General features: G+C 40.2%; 1 protein-coding gene across 7 annotated transcripts in view; it reads right to left on the reverse strand.

The window, feature by feature from the left end:
• The window catches only part of Osbpl8 (oxysterol binding protein like 8), a 132,261-nt gene that overhangs the window by 44,456 nt on the left and 63,528 nt on the right, over positions 1-24,277 (reverse strand). For 4 of the 7 annotated variants that reach the window (XM_021205463.2, XM_021205460.2, XM_029542200.1 and 1 more), the window contains one exon: positions 22,073-22,210. In XM_021205463.2, coding sequence (XP_021061122.1) covers positions 22,073-22,163 — 91 coding nt within the window. In that variant the 5' untranslated portion in view covers positions 22,164-22,210. Of the gene's footprint in view, positions 1-5,582; positions 7,039-22,072; positions 22,211-24,277 lie in introns of those variants that run through there. The other 3 variants (XM_029542199.1, XM_021205462.2, XM_021205461.2) reach the window with 2 other exon arrangements.

Raw genomic sequence — 24,277 nt, forward strand, 5'->3', positions numbered from 1 at the left:
TATAAGAGAGCAGGCTGAGCAAGCCAGGGGAAGCAAGCCAGTAAAGAACATCCCTCCATGGCTTCTGCATCAGCTCCTACTTTCTGACCTGCTTGAGTTCCAGTCCTGCATCCTTTGGTGATCAAAAGCAGTATGGAAATGTAAGCCAAATAAACCCTTTCCTCCCCAACTTGTTTCTTGGCCATGATGTTTGTGCAGAAATAGAAACCCTGACTAAGACAGAAGGGAAGGGAAAGAAGAGGCAAGAGAATACAATCAGCCAACCAAGCAACCAGCCTGGGTATAGGGCACGTCCCTGCAGAAGCATCTATTTGGGAGGCTGGAGCAGGAAGAATAGTTGAATCTAGCAGCTTGAGACCAGGTTAAGTAATACAGTGAGATGCCATCTTAAAAGGGGAAGTAAATATCTAATAATGTATTTATTATAAGAATTAGATGAACATGTATATAATGTTGACCTTCTAAATAGTCTAAAACTGTGAATCTAGAATTCACAAACAGGGCTGGAAAGATTGTGGTTATGAGCATTGTTCTTGTAGAAGCCTGGGTTCAGTTCCTGGTGCCCACATAGTGGTTCCTAATCATCTGTAATTTCAGTCCCAGGAGATTCAACTCCTTCTTCAATCTCTGGGGACACCAGGCACACACAAAGAGCATATATATATATATATATATGTGTGTGTGTGTGTGTGTGTATACATACACACACACACACACACACACACACACACACACACCAAAAGGCAGACATAAAAATAAGTAAGTCTAAAAATACTGATGCTCCTTTTACTTGTAGGCAGAGAGTGTTAGCTCTTCCTATACATTACAAAGATGAATCAACAACAGAACCAATGCCCAAAGCATTTCAAAATGATTTCTAATTTATTGTTTGGGGTTTATAATTGTTAATTCTATTCTATCTTATTAATTCTAATATTTTTATAAATTAAATATGTAGTATGAAAATATTTCTCTCTCTAGAAAAAGTAAAGATTATTCAGTTTGAATATGGGAGTGGGGAGATTTTCATAACTGCAACATGGATTTTCAGATGAAAACTTACAGGAATTTGAAACTTAAATATTAAGTGAACAAGAAGTTACAAAATTAAGCTTGAAATTTTTAAAAAAGTACTCAAAGCAATAAATATACCCATAAAGAATTCTCAATACTCATGTCTATCACATCAAGACCCTCTAAATATACACATGGAAGAACACGTTTTATAAGACTTCAGTTTTCCCAGTGTTGTTCTAGCCTCGGCTCAATCTGTATCAACCCACTTACTAGGTTAAAAAAAAAATGTCCAGCTCACTGTGTCAACATCCATGTATTACTTCTAAAATAGAACAGTAATGAAAAGAAAGCTATACATTAAACTTTGTGTGTATGTGTACTCTCTTGTGCTCGTGTGTATGTGTGACTAAGTTTCCTGTCTGTGTGTCCCATGGGTGGCATCAGTGTCTTTTCAATCACTTTACACTTTATTTTCTGAGATGAGGTTGCTCTGATCCTTGTCCATCTGGCTAGTTAGCCAGAAACCCCCAGCAAGCCTCCAGGCTCCACCTTGCCGGCACTGGACCATAAGCATGCTCTGCTGTACCCAGACTGTGCGTGGGTGCTGGGGATCTGAGCGCAGGCAACCAGGTTTCACAGAGCACCTTGCCAGCCGAGCCGTGCCCAGTACTACAGCAAACAATCAACAATGTCCAAACTGTTAGGAAATGGTATTCATGAACCTACGTTATATATGACTTTTCAAACTAAATAAATGAATTCCATTTTATCAGAGTGTCATATTTTGAACTTGCAAATCATATAATTAGCTTCATCAGTGTATGATTAACTTCAAATTATTTTTAATTTTATCTATAAATGGGTGAAGTTAAATGCTTTCTAAAATATGCAAATCTGGCCAAATTCCTTAAATGTTAACTAAAAATTTTAAAAAGCAGATGGTCAACATAAAATATACAGAACATTTAAAAAAAAAAACCCACTCCTCCAAAAGCTCTAAAATAAAACATTTTCCAAACTGCATACTGGGTTTCCATGGGAAATTCGACACAGTAATCAAAAAAATTGTTGCTAGTGTTGATGGTAGATCTTCTCATGAGACTGGATAGATCTGAATTCCTAAAAAGGTACAAAATGATCTATCCTTTAAAAAATGTCTGCCATAAAAGTTTGATAATCAGGAGCTTTTCTTTAAGCCTTACTCCATGAAGTATATTTATTAGAGTGTTCAGCGGCAGTCAAGTATGGTGCTGCTCACCCTTCATCCCAGCACTTGGGGAACACAAGCTGGTGGATCTCTGAGTTGAGGACAGCCTGGTCTACAGAGCAAGCTGCAGGCCAGCCTAGTGAGAGCCTGTCCAGGCCACTACTTCCTACCATGTGACAGAAAAGGCTGCTGTTTAGAGGGGAGGCAAGGACTCTAACAGAGACAGGTGACAGTCCCACTGCTGTCACAAGGAAGGCAGGTGACAGCTGAGAACACACACAGAGTGGGATCCAAGCTGTAGAGCTGGACAAGCAATTGAAGCTAGGGCTGCTGCAGAGGAGGAGGCTGGAGGGGAGCGCCACAGTATTCTCTAAAACCAGAATAACCGAGGCCTGTCCAAAACCGCCTCAGCAAAGCTAAGACGAGAGAATTCCCTAATGACAGCATCAGTCACAGGGAACTTGGACACCTACGGTAGCCTTTTGTTCTAATGTTTCCATATTTGGAATAGGCTCACAATAATTCTACTGAAGAGAAGAGCTCTTCTGTCAGGTAATTATAAGTCCATGTCAAGTTTTGTTTACTTCTAGTGACTTTAGTTTCTTGTCTAGATAAATTTTATATTAGATAATCTCTTAGCACACAGAGTTTACTTCTACTAAAACAGGACACTGGTTCCGAGTAAATGAGCTTTCTAAAGAATACAAATGCATCACTGACAAGCTGCATTTCAGGAGCAAACTCGGCTTGCTAATCATTGCTGTTCAGATATAACAGGAAGCAGTTTATGCTGCTTTGGTATTTTAAAAAACTGCTTGTACTTCTACCAACACAGGTTTAACTAATAGCCATATGCTGAAGACCCAAGAACTATGAAATCATATGGAAACAAAAGCTGAGGGACTGGAAGGTGGGTGAGCAGGTAGCAGTGCTTGCCAGCCACTCACCATGACAACCTGGGTATAATCTCCAGGACCCACATAGTGAAAAGAACCAAATCCTGCAAGGTGCTCTCTGACCTCGACATGAGCCCACAGCATGCTCACACACACACACACACACACACACACACACACACACACACACAAAATAATTGTAACTTTAAAAATGTTTACTATTTATCTGTGGATATTTTGCTTGAATTTATGTATGTGTACCCATGCAAACCTGGTACTCACAGAGTCCAGAAGGTGTCTGAACCTCTGAAACTGGAGTTACAGGCACTGTTAGCCACCATGTGGGTACCGGGAATGGAACCTGTATTCTCTGAAGGAGCACTCAGTGCTCTTAACCACTGAGCCATCTCTCTGGGCCTGAATAATTGTAAATTTTTAAAATTTAAGAAAATTTAAAATTTAAGAAGTAAAACACTATTTTTAAAAGCCTGAAGTAAAGTCTTTTTTAGGAGATTTCTTTGCTAAGGGTTTCCCACAATACTTAGGCAGTGTTCTAGAAACAAGTACAAAAGCTGTAAATAAGATCTGAGATTTAGAGATATAATTAGATCCTTCCTAACTAAGCAAAACATACTGCATCACAATGGTATAGTGAGCATACAGGCAAGGGCGGAGCTCTAGAATACAGCTCATTATCAATACAGTAATGCAGTTGTTGGTAGAAGAGTGTGGGAGAGAAAAAGATGGAAGCAGAAACAGATAAAATTTCCTATAAAAATGAAAAAAATAACTGATGTATAAGATAAAGTTATCTTTACATATCACTGATGTAGAATTAATTCTCCTCTAATGCTACTATATGAAATCAAATGCATCTAAAATAATTTTTAGAACAATAAAATATCTCAAAAGGCATCAGATGTCTATTTATTTTTACCTTTAACTTCATCACATAACAAAAAGCCCTTTCTCTGGGGTACCTGATTCTACTGCTTGACTGATAAAACAGATACTCTGAAGAGCTTTTCTCACAGAACACACAAGAATCCCTACAGGATGAATCTCTGCTGGAAGAACTGAGAGACACAGCACATCATTTACTCCTCTGACAAAATAAACTCACAACAATGCCTTCAATTTTCCTTAATTAGAAATTTTATATCAAACTTTCAGACAGCCAGGTTTCTATTGTTTACCAAGGTCACTGATTATTCCTTAATACTAAGCAGATCTTTGGTGTGAAGGTCAACAAATAGCATGCGCTATTATACCTAGCAACGGCGCAAAAACAGTCAAGAAGATAAACACAAGACAGGAACCAAGTCTCACGCAAAAGCAAAGGCTGCACATAACAGTATTTAAAAGCTTCACTATTCTGTATTTTAAAGTCACTTCTGAATAAGGACACATTAAAATTTACACTGCTTAAGGACATAAACGACCCATGATCGGAACCATACTATGTGAAGAAGACAATACAGATTAAATACTATTCAAAGCTTATGCTACTTAGGTATAGCTTAGAACCATGGACTTTATTCATTTTTTTTTAAAAACATTGTTAGAAAAAAAATCTGAAATTAGTAAATTTATAATTTCTTTAATGTTTAGGTATCTCAAAACAATGCTTTATTGCCATCATGGTTATTCAAAGACCCAAAAAGGTTAGGGATAAAACAAAAACTCTACTTCAAATTAAAAAAAATGTAAATGTGTGTGTATATATATATATGTGTATTATATATATAATACACATATATATTAGTTAATATTAAAATGAATAACCAAATATTTGTCACAATAGTTTTCAAATAAAAGCTCAAGTTGTCTATATCTTACTGACCAATCATTTAATGCCTAGATGATAGCTTCAAAGTATCTAATTTCATTTAATAAATATTATACTGTATATAACATACAATTTTCTTAGCAAAAACTAACTCCACATGAATAAGTCTAGCAAAAAATATATACCTAGAAAACTCTACTATCATCAAGAATTAAAAGATTGTAAGAAAAGCACATATGTTCAACATTAATTATAATGACTACTTTACAGAAATGGCTAATCATGTTAAATGTCTGGATTTCATCTGCTAATACCTCTGTCAATACCATTTCTTTACAGGAATATATATGTATTATATATCAAATTCGGAAATGTTTTAACTGTTTAACATCAAGGGTCATATATTTACGGCTACATTTAAATCAAAATGCACATGATAAAAAAAAAATCAAGATTCCTATTTTACTGACTCTTAGCGCTCAAGTTTCAGCTGAAGAGACTATTACAAGAAAATGAGGGAAAGCCCGGCCATAGATAGCCAGCTACTGAAAGCTAACCTTTCACAACACAATTGTTTAAATGAAACATAATGTTAAGATTTTAAAAATCCCCGTTATTTTCATTAAGAAAATGTAAGAAATTAAGGCAAGAACACAAGATTAAACAAACAAACCTTGTAAGGAAGGAGAAAGTTCATTGTATCCTCCAAACGAAGCATTCCGGACAAGCTTTCGGCCATCAATTCGTGGAGGGAATAAAACAGACGAAACCCCAGTACAAGAAGAAAATCTACGATGCTGTGAACTCTCTTCTTTCATGGTTTAGAAGGTTTATTTAATATATATGCTCACCCAGAAGGCTAATTAGCCCAATATGGCAAAGGCAGGCTTTTCTCTCACATCCAAATGTAGCAAACCAGCACAAACAAAGGACACACACATTTAACAGCAAAGGAGGACCAGAGACTGTCAAATCAGCAATAAATAGATAGACTGACGGCAAAGGCACTGAGCCAGACAACTGGTTCCTTTTTTAAAAAACGAGCTGATTAAAGGGCTATTCCACTAATGCTTTACGATTGTATCAAAGGAATGATGCCCTGCATTGAGCCGCTCACTGCTTTAAAAAAACAAAGCAAGATCAATACTTAGCCATTCTCGATGAAGTAATAGGGTCCTTTCTTCTCTCAAGACGACAAGCCTGTCATTACATCTATTATATTTTTGTAGTATCTGGCCACATCTCCCTCTTCTCCCGATTCTTCTCTTTCCAGCTTTTGGTTACTTCAAAAATAGATCTCAACATTATACTTTTTATCTTTACTGAAGCTTCTAGATTTATAACTAATCTGCTGCTTGTCTTGGCCATGATTAAAATTTCACAAGGAAAGATATTCTTTCAAGTAAAATTTTGGTGGATCACAACTGCTAAAGCAGAGAATTAACATGTAAATTTTACTTCTAAGAGGAATACAGGACTCTTAAGGCACCATTAATGTGAGCCAATCAACACAGAAGATTAAATGACACCATAAAGATGCCACATACTCTTGAAGCATTCTTAATGTCCTTGAAGCATTAGCTGCTACATCTCCTCTCCCTTGTGTTTAAAATGTTCAAAATACATAATCTACCAATGACTTTTGTCCATATAAAAACAAATAATTTGCTATTTCAAAAGTAATAACATACATCTCTTTATGCCTAACTTTTAAAATTCCCAATAACTCTTCTCGTTTTATTAAATTACTTTTGCCTTACCCTATCTTACTCCATTCAAGTTAAACTGGGTGTTTTATTCTTACAAGAACTTTGCCCTAAGATTCAGTTTCTTTCTTACCATGCACGCACTTTAAAGCTGAGTCTTGGTTCATATAAAACATCATTCCATATAACCTTAAGAGTATTTCTTCTTAAGAAAAAAAAAAAAGCATTTAAAACCTCAGTTTCCAATAGTGTGGGTGGTACATGCCTTTAATCCCAGCACTCAAGGGGCAAAAGCAGGGGACCATCCAGGGCTACATATAAAACAACCAAACTTCCTGTATAATGTTATCCCTGCCCGCCTTCGGCAAAGGCATTTCAAAAATCAATGTTAAATTAAGTTTATGGAGCTGTGGTGTTGTCATCTGAGGGCCTCTGTTTTTGCCTTGTTTCACTCTTCCTCATACCATAAAATGGAAATTAGTAATCGTAGACAATCAGAAAATTATAAGTAATTCATACAGTTAGTGCTTGCCTTTAAAGGAATAAAGAAGGGTATCACAAAAGGCATTATCCTCTTACAGTTAAGTAGGGTTTAAACTTAATAGGGTCTCCATTTCCTTATCTATAAACTACTAAGAGTAGCATCTATATTATAAGATTATTGTGTAAAGTCTACAAAGGTTCTGGGTAAAAACATTAGAATAATGTGTTCTCTCTTAAAGTTCAAGGAATATCAGGGGAAAGAAGTTGTTGGTTTTTTTTTTTTTTCCTTTTAACGACCATAAACAAGGATGGAAATACAACTACAACACAAATTTGACAGTGAAACTAAGATGCACAAATATAGGCTCAAAGAGGCACAAAAGCCATGTCACATGTCAGTCTTTATATCAAAAAGTCCTTTTGTATACAATTCACAACAGCAAATTACACTGGATTGTGTGTCAAATGGATGAATTAATATTTTAAAATATTCAAGTGAGACATACAAGCAATGTCTTCAATATCTCAAAGAGAATGGTGTCCCATTTAGAAATCTTTGTTTGTTTTTTCGAGACAGGGTTTCTCTGTGTAGTCCTGGCTGTCCTGGAACTCACTCTGTAGACCAGGCTGACCTCGAACTCAGAAATCCGCCTGCCTCTGCCTCCCAAGTGCTGGGGTTAAAGGTGTGCACCACCACCACCTGACCCCATTTAGAAATCTTAACCCTGCCAAACTCTCAATTATGCACATTAGAATATACTAACAATATTTAAGACATATAGGTTTTGAAATCCTACTTTTCATTCATATTTTTATTTACTTTTGCATGTTTTTAAAGAATCATCAAGTGCACCTCTTGTCACTTCTGGTTCTAAAATAGAGTCAAACTTGATGCACGAAGTATGCAGTGTTCAGATGAGCTTACTCTCCCCAAGCCTCTATATCATCTCCAACCAGATACTAAGTGACTCTCTCCCCAAGACCCTCTTCTCTGTTTGGTAGAACTGAGAAAATTCTCATGTAAATAATTTCCTCTAGGGCTTACTTCTGTCCAACACACTAAGTAGAAAAGACTGTACCAGCATATATACTGTACAAAAACAAAACCAAAAACCCCAAAGGTACCAGTAAATCAGCACTGTTGAGGATATAAAGATCACCAAGTCAAATGGCTACTTTCACCAAAAAGTCCCTGCCAGGGTACCATCTTTCTTGGGTCACCTTCACCCAGGCTCTCTGGCCTGTAGCGTTTCCTAGTGCCTATTAGAATTGTCTCTTTCCCCAGACTCACAGTTGAGTTAACTGACAATACCTCTAGTACAAGAAGGTGTCCTACTTTTCATTTGATAGGCTACACAGTACAAACTACGTCTGCCGTCTTCCTGCTACAGCAACAGCCCAGAACCACACCACAGGTAATGTTGAGGACTCACTATGACTATAGCTAGTCCTTTCACATGGCGCATTTTGTGACTGTTGCAAAATAACTGACAGACAACATTTCAAAGGAAAAAAGAAGGGTTTAGGCCCATGGTCTCAGAGGTTTTAGTCCATGTTTGCTTTGGCTTGCCCTATTGTTAGGCATGCAGTGAGACAGAACACTATAATGACAGCAGCACCTGCTTACTTCACAGCAGCCAGGAAGCCAAGGAGATAGCAGGACCTAGGGCCAAGATTTTACCTTCTACTTGTTATTCAGAAGCTAGGCTTTATCAAAGGCCTATTCCACTGATGAAGTTAGAGCCCCAGAGATCCGGTTACCTCAACAGCCCCAACACCAGGGGACTAAGCGCAAAACACATGAGCCTTTGGGTTCATTTATATCCAAACCATAATACGACTCTTGGTAGATTCTCAAAGAAATCAAGGCCATGCTACAACCCAGAGTTTTTTGGTTTACCCCTCCCTAGCAATACTGCCCCTTCTTTACATAAGGACTTGTTGAACAGGCTGAAGATATTTGGACTGAGGCTGTCTCTGTAATTTGTGTTCCTATAGAATGAACTACAAAACAACTTGCTTATAAGTGAATGTGAACTTAACTTGGTCTAATTTTGCAACAGAAAGTCAGATGTCTGCCAAGATCATAAGCCACTGAGCTTCAGCCAGTTACAGGCCATGCTCAAATGAGGCCAGAAGCTCATCTTGTACTCCACTTGTGAGTTCTGTCTGTCAATATTCACTGCCCTATACTTCTGAGCAGAACTCCTGAAACCTCTCCGGTAGAGAATGCTGCCCAATACATGAATTACTCTTGTTCAAATTAACTGTCAAATTTATCAGTTTTTCTTTGAACACTTACTTAGTTCTTCCAAAGAAATGTTTTAGATATACATATAAGATAGTACCATTACTAAAAATACAAGGCAAGAAAAAGTCACAGGTGACATGGGGCCAGCAGGCGTGACACTACAAGCTGATAAGGAGCTGCCTCTGAGGACTTCTGAGAACTAGCAATAATCCCTTCTCACTATGCATTTACAAGGAATAGTCTATTGTACTTACAGATAGTCATTTCCTTTTAACAAAAGCTGTTCAATTGTTGCCTAATGCACAGAAAAGGAAGCCACTTTGATGAACAGAATTTAAATTATAATTTTATACTCGTTTGCCTGTTTGTTTGTGTGGGCATGCGTGCAAGCCGCGGGGGAGCAAGCACCCCGTGGCATACTTAGAGGTCAGGGGAGGATTTGCAGGGACTAGTTCTTTCCCTCCATACCATCTCAGTCTCGGAGGTCAGACAGAACTCTGTCAGGTTTGGCTGAAAATACTTTTACTCACTGAGCCATTTCATTGGCATATTATGACAATAATTTTGTTATAATTTTTAAAAATACACTGAAAATCTGTCTCTACATTCCTCAAAGAACTGAAGATGACAACAGCCAATGGCACTGAAGCCCTGTTATTACTGAACTAAAGATGACAGCAGCCAAGGGCACTGAAGCCCTGTTATTACTCTGTAAAGAGGACAGTAGACTCGTCCAGAGTTTCCAAACAAAGGAGATTAAATCCCAACAGCAAGAACTAACTAGTAGAGGTAATATCTGATCACCCTTAAAGAATCTTAATTTAAAAATATACTTAAAACATTTCTTTTCCCAGAAAAAAATGTCCCTTGTTACTCTTATATTCCTCTTCCTACTTTGATTAGAACAAACAAACAAACAAACAAAAAAAACAACTCAAAAGGCCTGGCAGTACTAAGCCAGACCCCCTGTAATCTCTGCAAAGATGCTTAAAACAAAGATGGATTTGTCATTCTTAATTTTCAATAAACGCTTTCAAGTTATTTTAGTTTCTTTTGTAGACACAGTATTAAATATAGATATGATAACATTGGCAAGAGGAATTTTAAAATATTCTATTCTTATTTTCTTAATTTTCAAAATGTTGATTTTTATTATGTTATAAAGCAACTTCCTAAACACAACGAATTTCAAACCAGAAAATAATCATATTGAAAGAAGTCTTTGTAACTTCAGAATTGAAGCATTAAGACCTCTAAACTTCAGAAGATGACACAGCCTGTAATTTAGACTATTTCTAACAAAACTCTTATGGCTGGAACCAGCCACAGGACTCAGAGGGTGGAGTTAAAGATGAGGGAAAGTGAAAATCAAGTCCTCTTTTGACAATACAGTTCTCATGAGATATAATACACACACATTCAAGAACATATCTATATGTTTATGACCAATACAGGTTCAGAGTATGTTCAAGCGTCTTACCAAGGAAGGAAGAACTGCTTCGGTTCATTGAAGAGAGTGACTTCTAGGTGTCTCTGTACCTGTGAACCCCTTTACTAAAGGTTCTCTTGGGTCTGTCATCTGAGATTATAGCAGCAGCACCTACCATAGCCCTGGGGAATATGATACAACCCTCTACAGTAGAAAGCTGCTGCACAGAATCTCTCCTTTACACGCACATCTTCTATTAGCTCTAGATACTGACTCCTAGTATTTTTAATTCTGCTAGAACAAAAAGGGAACTGACTTTAGGAATTGTACATGCCTTTAATGCCAGCCACTCAGGAAGGTAAGGTAGGAGGATTATAAATTCAAGCCTGAGATGTAAAGGGAACCTGAATCTCAAACAACAAACAAAAATATGAAATGGGCTGAAGTCTCAGCAAGGAGCATGGGCTGTTCTCTCAAAAAGCCAAGTATTTGAAAACTAGCTTAAAAATAAAAATGTCGAAAATAGCTTTTTACATCAAAGAAGGTTAGCTACCAATCGCAGCGCACCACGAAGCCTGAACATGAATCCTGAGGAAATGAGTATCTCTCCTGAGATGAGCTATGATTTAGTCCCATGCTCCCTTGACACTCCTGTTCTTAAAAACAGCCAGAGGCAGGGAGAAAACAAACTTAATTAGTCAAAATGTCTGCCTTTCCTGAGCAAAAACTGAGAGATGCACTAAGCCCAAACAGTTAAGAATGAAACACATCTTACCCTTGCTGAGGTTTTAATAGTATTTAACTCAAACTACTAGGAAGTAAACTGTTTTTTAAAAAAGCATGGAGTGAGTAGGTGGGGGGCTAAAGAGATAGCTCTGTGGTTCAAAGCACTGGCTATTCTGCCAGAGGACCGAAGTTCGATCCCTACCATCAATCTGGTGGCTCTCCCCGTCTGTACCTCCAGTTCCAGGTGATCTGATGCCCACCAGGCATGAACATGGTGCATAGACACACATGGAGGAAAATACCCATGCATATAAAGTCTACAAAAATTGTAATGGTAAGATAAGCTGATGAGAAAAAAATGTGGAAAATGTACAGTTTGGGGAAGAAACTGGGTCCCTGTTCTAATACAACGTGTGAGAACTGAAGATTATCCTGACAGATGTTGAGAAAGTCAGTCTCTGCAGATACTCCAATGAAAACCAGAAAAATACCCCCCAAAATGGGAAGGAAGTCTACTTTAGAAAACAATTGTATTTTTAAGTAATTATGTCCTTTTTCAAGTTGTTATGAGTCAATTTACATGAAAAAGACACAGCTAGAAAACAGAACAATGAAACTAAATGAATTTACCAAATAGTTAATAATGGATTACTAAGCTTGTAATATAAGGTATTTGAATCAAAAATTCTACTATAATAACCATATAAAGGAGCAAGTTATAAAACTTCAAAAGTACTGATATGGGAATTTAAAACTGAAGACAGCAGTATTATTTAATAAGGTCCTGTAGAGGAGTAACTATTTAAGCTGCATTTTCAAGCCAGGAAGGGAAGTGCACATGAGTAACTTTAGCACTTGGGAGGCTCCTAGGTAGGAAGGAGTTCAAGATGCTGCTAAGTTTGAGGCCATCCGGCCTACTAAAGATGCTGTCTCAGTGAACGAATAAAGAAGCAAGCTGTGTCTTTAGAAATGGTTCACAAGGACAAGGAAGAACACTGCATCTTAATTATTTTACTTTATTTTTTAGTTACTACTTTACATCCCTGCTCACTGCCCCCTCCCACAATCCCTCCCCCTCCCCCTCCTCCTCTGAACAGGTAGCCTGCCAACCCCCAGCACCCCTCACCCCGGCACATCAAGTCTGAGAGCCTAGGTGCATCTCTCCCACTGAGGGTGCCAACCCCCAGCACCCCTCACCCCGGCACATCAAGTCTGAGAGCCTAGGAGCATCTCTCCCACTGAGGGTGCCAACCCCCAGTACCCCTCACCCCGGCACATCAATTCTGAGAGCCTAGGTGCATCTCTCCCACTGAGGGGAGACAGGGCAGGCGAGCTAGATGAGCATAGCCCACATATAGGAAACAGCTTTTATTGTTCAGAACTCACATGTGCAACAACAGCTCCAGTGTTCGGGTCCCACGTGAAGATCAAGCTGCACATCTGCTACATATGTGCAGGGAGGCCTAGGCTCAAATAAGCTAAACAATGAAGGCACAAGAGAATACCCTTGAATCTCACTTAGAAAGGGGAATCAAGAGGCAGATGGAGGAAGGAAACTGGGTGGGAGGGGGTGGGGAGAGGAATGGGGAGGTTCAGGATCAGGTATGGGGAGGAACAGTCAGGCTGGCCAGAAAGCCATGAGAATGAATGGAAATCTGCAACTAATGGGGGTGGGGGTGGGGGTGCATCTCCAGGACAAGACAGAGACCTGGGATAAGGGAGGCACCCAAGAATCAATGGAGGTGACCTTAGTTAGCATTGGGGACATGGAAGCTGAAGAGACCCTGTAGTCAGGCAAGAACTCCAGTAGAGTGACAGAGACACCAACCCACCCACAAAACTTTCAACCTATAATTTATCCTGTCCAGTCAAAACGCAGGGATAGGGAACACAGCAGAGACTGAGGGAATGGCCCACCAATAACCAGCCCAACTTGAGACTCAATCCCTGACACTGTTAATGATATTCTGTTCTTCTTGCACACAGGAGTCTAGCATAGCTGTCCTCTCAGAGGCTCCACCCAGCAGCTGACTCAGTCAGATACAGACATCCATAGCCAAACAGTGGATGGAGCTTGAGGACTCTTATGGGAGAATAGGAGGAAGAACTGGGAGCCCTGAAGGGGATAGGAACTCCATAGGAAGCCCAACAGAGTCAACTAACCTGGACTGTTGGGGCTCTCAGAGACTGAACCACCACCCAAAGAACATACGTGGGCTAGAAGAACACTATACAATGGAAGACCAAGAAAACCTCAGTCCAACATAAAGACAGTGAAGAAAACCACTTACCTAGGTTTATAAAGAGAAATACAAGAAGAGACTGAAGAATAAAACTCGGCACACTTAAGAGCCCTGACTACCAAACACAGAACTTACAATACACACACTTACTGCTTTCCATTTGCTGGGTCCAATGGTGCTGCACGAGATACCCTTGGAGATGCTTACATTGAGTGCTACTACGCTTCACTGCAGAACAGACTCTGGCTATGCTAAGCACAGCTCCCAGGTGGTTCTCAGACATAGTCCAGTCTATCACACAACCCTAAGTAACCGTAACCAATGTCTTCTCACTAGCAGGAGTGACACAAATGCAGGTGAGTCATCTAACCAGCTTTTCAATGACAGGCTGGAATAATTACAAAGTGTTATTTTGATTTATAATTTTCTATTTTCATTCATGTTATTTCCTTGGAGATCTACTGTATAGGTTTCATATATTTGTTGGCCATATGCACACATCTGTAGGGGCTTCTATTTTACCATAACCTCACTTAATAGTAACAATTTTTTGTTTAGTTGCTTTGTAAGGAAAAAAATGGATGTGTTGCATTAGAAGGCAAGGGCTTAACAGAAGAACAGGCTACAGCAATAGGCCACACAGTTATATAACAACAAAGACCTGACCCAAGATGGTGGTATTAAATTATCAAGGGAGACATGAAGCCAGCTATGGTGGCACACCTCCTAGCACCTGGGAAGGCAGAAGGACTGGAGTTCAAGGTTGAGGCTAGCCTGGATCATATGAGACTCTTTCTCAAAAAATCATGAAGGGGATGAGAAGGGAGAGAGGGATGGAAGAAGGGGAGGGAGAGAATAGTGAGAGTGAGAGCATATATATATATATATATATATATATATATATATATATATATATATCCTGACACTAAAAGTTGTCAAAGATATGCATGGTATACACTCACTTATAAGTGGACATTAGCCATAAAGTGCACTATAACCATACTACAATCCACAGAGCTAAGTAACAAGGAGGGGCCAGGAGAGGATGCTTTAATCTCACTCAAAGGGGAGTGGATATAGAGAAGGAACTGGGTGGGAAACAGGGATGGGGATCAGATCTGTGTGTGTGTGGGGGGGGAGATGAGAGGGCTGAGAGAGAAGAGAAATTGGTGGGCGGGCATTTCTGGGACAAGCAAGAGCACCTGGAATAGGGGAAGCTCCTGGGAGGATATGGGAGTGACTCTAGCTGAGACGCCTAGCAGCAGGAGATATGGAGCCAGGAGTGGCCATATCCTGTAGCCAACCAGGACCTCCACTGGAGGAGGGAAGACACCAACTCACCCACAAAACCTTTTGCCTACAAGATGTGCAGGGATAAAGATGCAGCAAAGACTGGGAAAATGGCCAACCAATGACTGATCCAACTTGAGATCTACCAATGAGAGAGAACCAGCCCCTGAGTAATGATACTCTGATACGCTTGCAGACAGGAGCCTAGCACATCTGTCATTTGAGAGGCTTCACCCAGCAGCTGATAGCAGATGCAGACACCCACAGCCAAACATTAGGCAGAGCTCAGAGAGTCATGTCAAAGAATCAGGGAAGGATTGCTGGTACCAGAGGGGTCAAGGTCACCATAAGACCTACAGAGTCAACTAACCTAGGCCCATGGGGGCTCACAGACACTGAACCACCAACCAAAGAGCATGCAGGGTCTGGACCTGGTCCCCTGCACATATGTAGCAAATGTGCAGCTTGGTCTCCTTGTGGGTCCCCCAACAATTGGAACGGTGGTTGCCTCTGACTCTGTTGCCTACCTCTGGATCCTTTCCCCAGCTGGGTTGCCTTGTCTGGCCTCAGTGGGAGAGGATGTGTTTAGTCCTGCAGTAACTCCATGTGATGGAACTGGCTGGTGGCAGAGAAGGGGAAGGGCCTCTCTCCTCTTTAGAGAAGGGGAGGGGTATGGAGGTGGAAAGAGAGGAGAGAGGGGGCTGTGATCAGGAAGAAGAAACAGATTTTTAATATGAAAAAAGCTTGGGGAAAATTAAAAAGCTACCTACATTAAAATTAAAAACATCTGCTCTGTCAAGGAAATCATTAAGACACTGATAATGCATGCCAAGACTAAGAAAATAAAGTACAAAGCCATTAAAAGATGGCACAAATATATTTAATAACTCTTAAAACTCAATAATAATGTAAAAATCCAATTTTGCTTTGGTTTTTTTGTTTGTTTGTTTGTTTTGTTTTTTTCCTGGCAGGGTTTCTCTGTGTAGCCCCAGCTATTGTAGGACACACTCCACTCTGTAGACCAGGCTAGCCTACAATTCAGAGATCCATTTGCCTCTGCCTCCTAAGTACTGGAATTAAAGACTTGAACCACCACTGCCCAGCCTGGAAAGCCAAATTTGTAGATGGAGCAAATAAGAACTGGTATTTCCTGAAAGCTGCACAATAGGCATGAGAATGTTCACCATGAGTCAGTAGGAGATGCAAACCCAAACAAACAAATGAACCCCCGTAATATGGCCACCGCAGGGCCAGTAGAGTAACCCAAACAAACAAATGAACCCCTGTAATATGGCCACCACAGAACCAGTAGAATAACCCAAACCGAGAAGGCCGAAGCGCAGAGTGACACTTCAGCTCACAGGCTGCTAGCAGGAAGCAGAGGTGAGGACCCATCTCAGGACAGTGTGCAGCTGGACCGCCGGCTCTCAGCAGGCAGCAGCTCAGTCCTGGACTCTATGGGGAGACCCTGCTCCCAACCGTCCCACCTCCCTGCAAACAAATGTGGCAGTCTTAGACCTTGTAAAAATGTGAGAGGTTAAGAACTGTATTTTTGTTTTAACTATTCAAACAACATGGATACATAATAGTGCTTAATTTCTCCATTATAATAATTTAAAAAAGAGCTTAAAATCTAAACCAGATAATCATTATTATTGTGTGCATGTATGATATGTTTGGGGGAGGGAATGCATGCGGAGGCAAGAGGATAAACTGATAGAATCAGCTCTCTTCTACCATTTTATGAATCTTGAGGCTCAAAGTCAGGCTGCCATATTTGCTCACCAAGCACATTACCCACTGAGGCACTGGGCCAGCCAGCCTCATACTAAAATTCTAAATGAGCCTATTACTGTCAACCCAAGTGATCATTTTTGTCAAAATAGTTATGACAACTAGTGCAATAATCATATCAACCATGGGGAGTTATCTACCACATTCTTCTGTAAGTTTTTTCTGAATATGATCTGATTTTAAAACTCAGTAAAATATGATGTGCTGCAAAACTATAATCTTGTGTGGGAAGGGATATCTGTGCATGGGTGCAGTACACAAGGAAGCCAGAAGACAGCTGGACATAGGTGCTAAGATTTGAACTCAGATCCTACAGAAGAGCTAACCCCACTCCTAACCAGAGCTCTCTCTCATGTGCCTACTATCTCACTTTTGTTAAAACAAAAACATAACGAATACCTAAGAACAGTAATTTATCCATAGTAATAATTTTACATTGAAAACAGCCAGAAAGATAAAGATCTCTTCTTTTTAGAAAAAAAAAATCGATAAATGTTAATATCAAAAGTAGAAAGGCAACATTGTTCAACTGGTTCAGCTTTACGTCAACTTACTACAAGCTAGAGTCCCCAGAGGAGGAGTCTCAGTTAAGAAACTGCGTCTTAAGACCTGCCTGCAAGGCATTTTCTTATTTAGTGAGCAATTGGGGGGGGGGCAGCCCACTGTCAGTGATGCCACCTCTGGGCTGGCAATCCGGGTTCTATAGGAAAGCAGTCTGAGCAAGCCGCGAGGAGCAAGCCATCCCTCCATGGTCTCTGCATCACCTCCTGCCTCCAGGCTCAGTCAGCTGTTTTATAGGAGCCTAGAAGATAAGAATGTTGAGAGCCATGGAGATGAAGGAGGCCTGGCAAAGATTCTACTGGGCCATCTGTATGGGGAATCCGTGGTGTCTGGTCAGCTGGGGCTGAAGAACCAGCTGTGCTTAACAAGCTAGCAGAACCACTAAAGTGAAACCTCTGCTTTGCAGGAATACTGACTGCTAGTTAGCTGAAGCTGAGAAATAAATGATGCTTAAGAAGAAGCCAGCATCGCTGAGGTGAAATCTTCTGGAAAGCGTTTCCTGAGAGTCAGCGCACAAGCTGTGTTCCAGACATGGCCCAAGTTGTTCCTTGTGCTGGCAGCTGAATCTGGCAGTTGTGAGAGTCATCCAAATGGTGCTGGTTCTGAAGGTGTGAAGAGCATGGAGAGCAGCTGAGGCTTGGCACTGTGTGGCAGGGCTGGAGGCCCTGAAGAGGGAGGGCCCAGGAGAGGCTATGGTGAAGTGGCCCAGGTCAGCAAGGAACCCCAGCAGTTTTGGAGATGCCAGTACTACAGGATGACCACAGAGAAGAGCAGTGGAGCAGAGCCAGCCATAACTACAAGTCACTGTGTGTGCTGCAGCAGAGGGCACCATGGAGGAGTGCAGAAAACCGTGAGTGAGTCCCAGACAACTGGCCGCTGAGTTATGTGCACTGTGTGAGTCTGACTTGGCTCTGTTCAGGTTGTGATTGTGCTCTGCTTCCTCCCTCTTGAAGGAAATATCCATGTAATTTTGATTTACATAGGAACCCACAGTTGGAAGACCTTGACTTTTTAAAAAGATATTCTGTATTTTAAAAGACACTGGATATTTAAGGGGGCTGAACTGAATTTTTTATGTCATATATTGTGATATTACTATTAACCCATCCCATCGTGGGGATAAATGAAAAAGGGAAAGTTCTCATTGAAAAGCAATGTGTTTGTGTGTCAAGTTAACAATGGGTCAGTTGTACTAGCTAGTTTTATGTCAATTTGAAATAAGCTAGATTTTTCAAAGAGGAGGGAGCTTCAGTTGAGAAAATGCTTCCAGAAGATCCAGCTGTAGAGGATGGCCTCATCTGGCATCAATGGGAGGAGCCCTTGGTCCTATGAAGGCTAGATAGATGTCCCAGGGTAGGGGAATTTGAGGGCGAGGAGGTGAGTAGGGGAACACCCTCATAGGAGCAGGGGAGGGGAAGATGGAATAGGGGATTTCAGGAGGGGCAGGGGGATGGGAAAGGGAACATTTGAAATGTAAATAAAGAAAATATATTTAAAAAAATTAAAAAAAAAAAAAAAGAAAAATTAACAGACTTAAAAAAAAAAAAAATCCAGCTGTAAGGCATTTTCTTAATTGGTGGTCAATGGGGGAGGGCCCAGTCCATTGTGGGTGGTGCTGTCCCTGGGCTGGGAGTCTTGGGTTCTACAAGAAAGCAGGCTGAGCAAACCATGGGAAGCAAGTCAGTAAGCAGCACCGTCCAATGGTCTTTGCATCAGTTCCTGCCTCCAGGTTTTTGCCCTGCCTGGGTTCCTACCCTCACTGCTTTTGATTAAATGTTACATGGAACTGTGACTAAAATAACTCTTCACTCCCCAATCTGCTTTTGGTCAGGGTGTTTCATCTCAGCAATAGTAACCCTAACTAAGAAAGTCATCTTTTGGCAAAAAAAGATTTACAAGGGGGCTGGAGAAACGGCTCAGTGGTTAAGAGCACTTGCGCAGTTTCACAGAGCTGAGTTGAGCTACCAGCACCTATACCAGGTAGCTCATAACTGACTACAGCTTCCACTCCAGAGGATGCAGACACCCACTTCTGGCTTCTGCAGGCACCCGCACTCACATGCACATACCCACATACAGCACACACACAAATAAATAAGATCATTCATTAAAAAAAATTGTTGTTCAAATGTTTGTAAAAGGCTGATGGAGAACAGGGTGTTTGGAGGGTGCCAAAGAGCATTTCCTTTTTACTTAGTCGATTAAAGAAGAAAAGATGCAACTTTCAATAAAGAAAATTGGACTAGTGCAGCTTGAATCTATAACTCATCCGCATGTCCCCACTAGTAGGACAACCAGAAACCAAGTGACTCCTCGCATGTGATGGAACATGTTATAGAACACCTTCCCTATAAAAACTATTGTTCAAAAATGATCCAAATTAATATAATCAAATCTTGGCATTCTCCCATTTATAGGAAATATCAGAAATTAAGGGCTAGAGCGATGGTTCAGCAGTTAAGAACACTGCCTTCTCTTCCAGAGGTCCTGAGTTCAATTCCCAGCAACCACATGGTGGCTCACAACCATCTGTAATGGGATCCAATGACCTCTTCTGGTGTGTCTGAAGACAGCGACAGTGTAGTCACATACATACAATAAATAAATCTTTGAAAGAAAGAAAGAAACAAACAAACAAACTAAGTAATAGTTGCAGGAATTAAAGTGCCAGCATTATTTAGGACACTGGACCAGTTTACTGAAACGTCAAAGGCACATTTGACAAAAACAAACAAGGACATTCTTCAGGATTGATGATATAATAGACTTGGGGATGGGATGTAGCCAGGTGGTAGAGGTCTTCCTGGCATGCTGAAGGTTCTGGGTTCAATCCCCAATACCACGTGCACTGGGCATAGTGGTGCCCACATGTAATCCTGGCACTCATGGGGTGAGAGCAGAAGGTGCATGAGTTCAAGGTTGGCATCCTTACTGGAAGGTTTAAAGGCAGCCTGCATTATATGGGACGTTGCCTCCAAAACAAGAAGGCTGGGAGAAGAGGGGTGGAACAAGCTTCATCTCACAAGAGAAATCATAACGTTAAAACACTAAAACCCGACACAGCCAGTTGAATTATGAGAGTCAGAGGTCTAACTGTAACTTTCTAAAGTACGAGCTTACTAACAGCCCCTTCCCTTTCCCATGGGTATTACACTCCAGGACCTCAGCGGATCCCTGCAGCCACTAATAGTGCTACGCCTTACACAGACCATACTGTATCGTGTTTAGCTTATAAGTGGGTACCATAAAAGAGTAACAGCAACTAAAATAATAATTACAACAGCATACTGTAATACAACCCCTTCATAACACAGGGTGAGAGTTGCATCCAGCAGAATGCCCTCCACAAAGGGATGGTCCACATTCCTGCAAGGACAGACCAGGATCCTGACAGATTTCATCACAATACTCATAATTGAGTGCAACTTAAAACTAAGGAGTTGCCCTTTCTGGAATTTCCCATCTAACAATTTCAAACCATCATTTAGAAGATAACTGAAACCACCCAAAATAAAATAAATAAAAACACAACAAATTAAAGTTCTAAAATCTTAAAAGCAAAAGCTCTTTCACTGCAGCTCTGGAGTGTGGCGGAGAACTGAGAGTAGGCAATAACACTCTAGCTGAGTACCAGAGTGCTCATAAATTAGAAAGTGCAACCCACAGGCTTGTGGGAGTCTGCAACACCCTTTTATGGGGCCTGGAAGGCCAAAGGCAGTTTCATAACACTACAGATATTAGTCACCAAATTCTTTGCTGCCATGTACTCATGGAAAAAGAATGAGTTTCATTTATAAATGTCATCAAAGAAGCAGTGGAAAAAAACTTAATCTTGAACCTTTATATACAGATTTAAATATTCTGTGCAATAAAATGAGAAGTGTATTATACACTACTATGTAGTACATTTTTAATACAAAATTCAAGGCAGACTACACAGAATGCCTGATTTAGTATGTGTGTATATGTGTATGTTCAGATTTTATTTAGATTCTTCATACCATCACATCATAGCCCTCTCACTATATAGGAGTGGAAATAAAAATAGTCTTTTGATTAAGATAAGCATTTAAGCCTTGTGAAAATACCCAAACTACAGTAAGGGAAAAAACATCTTTTGTAATAAAAATATTATTCATGATCCATCAATTCCAAATGCTCAAATATGGAAATCAGTAAACAAGCAGTCCTTGAAAACTAAATCCGATTACTTGTAGCAACACGGAGAGAACTGAAGATACTGTATTAGGTAAAGCAGGCAGGCAGAGAAGCCAACCAGCAGAGGTAAAGGAGCTAGGGAGTCAACAGCAGAGAATGTAACAGAACTGGTCTCACAGAGTGGGTGTGAGACAGTGCTTACAAATTACTGGAAATGGAGAGGGCATGAGCTGGGGTCGGGGCGGGGTAAGAGAAAGAATGGTTAAGAGGTGCAAGTTTCCATACTTTTTATTGTGTATGTAAGGAGACTAGAAGACCAAAAAGTGAATGAATCCCTGGCTTAGAAGAGCCCAACACTGGTGAGGCTAAGAAAAGGCAAGTAACCAGGAAGGAGAGTGTGTTCATTCCCAGACACTGCAAATGACCCAAACCAAACAAACAGCAACAAAAACTGTATAAAGCCAGGCAGAAATGCAGTGTGGTGCCACAAATGCCAGTCTTTGCCCCCTAGAGCCCTCTTACCCTGGCTGTGAAGGCTGGCAGGGCTGAGAGAAGGCTGGGGCAGATCTCTAGTTGGGGTTGGGTAGGCTTCTCTGCCTTGGCGCTGACTCATCTTTCCTGGGGTCAAATGCTGAGGTTCGTCACTGTTCGCTACAACAGCTCAAAGAAAGAAAAGAAAAGAAATTACTATTGAATTAATAGGTTTTATGGCATAATTAATAACTTGAAATAAACCTAAAGTACCTTTTTGATGATATTAATCTTACCACTTTAATTACTTGCATGATCATTTTGTTTTTATGTTCATTTACTATAAATCCAAGAGGAATGGACAAGTAAGACTGAGTTAAGTACACATATTACAGACACTATCCTTATCCAACTGCTAAGTCTCCCTATGAGTAACTGTCTTTCACAAATATAACTTCAATATCTGTGAATACAAGTCATTTCAGAGAAGAAATAAAATGATCAAAAAGTATAAGGAGAAAATGTACAGCTTTATTTTAATGATCAGAAAATACAAATTAGTGAGAGAAAAAATACTTTATAGTCAACTGAATTTCTACTCTGGCTTCTAATTTTTGGATGGCAAGTAGGTAAATTTTTGGTTTCAAAGGGAGTGAAAGTGAGGTTCAGGGGCTACCTTCTCCACAACTAACCAGCAAATAACACAGGCAACCTACTCAGAGTAGGTTTCTAAGTCTGTCTTCCCAAGGCTTCCTGGCAGGGGCTGGAGAGAGAACTCAGCAGTTAGCAGCACTTGTTGCTCTTGTTGGGAACTCTGGTTTGGTTCCTAGTTCCCAGTTCCTACATGGTGGCTTATAACCACCGGTAATTCCAGTTCTAGGAGCTACAGCGCTCTCTTTGGATCTCCGCAGGCACCAAGGCAGGCATGTGCTGTACAGGCATGCCGGCAGACAGCCACTGCTACAGAAAAGTCTTTTTTTTTTTTTTTTTTTTTTATTAAAAAAAAAAGGCACCATGTTTAAAAAACAAAGTCAAAAACAAAAAAAAAAAAAAAAAAGAAAGAAAAGGAGAAACAAACTTGCCATCCCAACTTTCAGTATGCAGTGGACTTCACACTTCTCACCCTCCAGGCCAAGCTACCCACACACAGGAGTGACCCAAGAAGATGTGAGGAGAAATAAAGACTGAAAGCGGTGAGGGAACAGGGTGGGACAAACCCAGCCCCAGGCCCTCCACACACTTGCATGCTTCTGTGCTTGTGGACAGTTTAGTTTCATCTGAAAACCCATGGACTTGGTCCTTATTTGTCATTCTAACTACAACATCTCACTGGTATTTTTATCATCTTATCTTTTTTTTTTTTTTTTTTTTTTAAATATGAGTACACTGTAGCTGTATTCAGACACACCATAAGAAGGCATCAGATCCCATTACAGATGGTTGTGAACCACCATGTGGTTGCTGGGAATTGAACTCCGGACCTCTGAAAGAACAGCCAGTGCTCTTAGTAGAGAGCAATCTCTCCAGCCCCATCATTTTATCTTTAAAAAAATCCAATTGTTTTACATATTTCCTATTGTCCTAAAGTTTTCAAAATTATATTTAGCTCCTTATACTTCAAAACCAAAATATAAAACACTCATTTACCATCCAAGAAAAGGTATAACAAAATATGTACCCCAAAGTAAAATTATCAAGCCAAACTAAAAACCAAAAACCTAGGAACAGGTAACTCCCAAATTTACTTCTCCAGTTACAGCATCCGCTGACTAAATCTCCTGTCTCAGCTGCCAGCCTGAGGCTCACTGTTCCAACAAAAAGGGAACATTTTTTGTGATTCACATGACCACTACCACATTAAAATTATGAGTTTGGTCATCAGATGATCAATCACACAATGAACCTGAAAAAAACACTCAACAGGAGAATATCTTCACAGCCATATAGTTTAAAAAGTCTGTATCTAAAGTGTTTTAAACCTATAGCTCCTATACACCAATTAAAAAGACCAACAGCAACAGAAAACTAGGAAGAAGAACTAAGCAATACTGCAACAGAAAATGAAAATATCCAATTAGTACATGGAAATATTCTTCCTGCTTAAAAATCAGAGAGGAGGTAGAAATCAGGTTCACAGTGGGATATTTTACAGCCATCAGAACTGAAAAAATTTAATAAGCTTGAGAAGATCAAATAAGATGGGTCATCAAAGTCTCTTTGGGCACTGCTGGAGTACAAACTGATACTCGCACCCTG

The sequence above is a fragment of the Mus pahari genome, chromosome 9 (assembly GCF_900095145.1).
Source record: "Mus pahari chromosome 9, PAHARI_EIJ_v1.1, whole genome shotgun sequence".
NCBI classification, from domain to species: domain Eukaryota; kingdom Metazoa; phylum Chordata; class Mammalia; order Rodentia; family Muridae; genus Mus; species Mus pahari.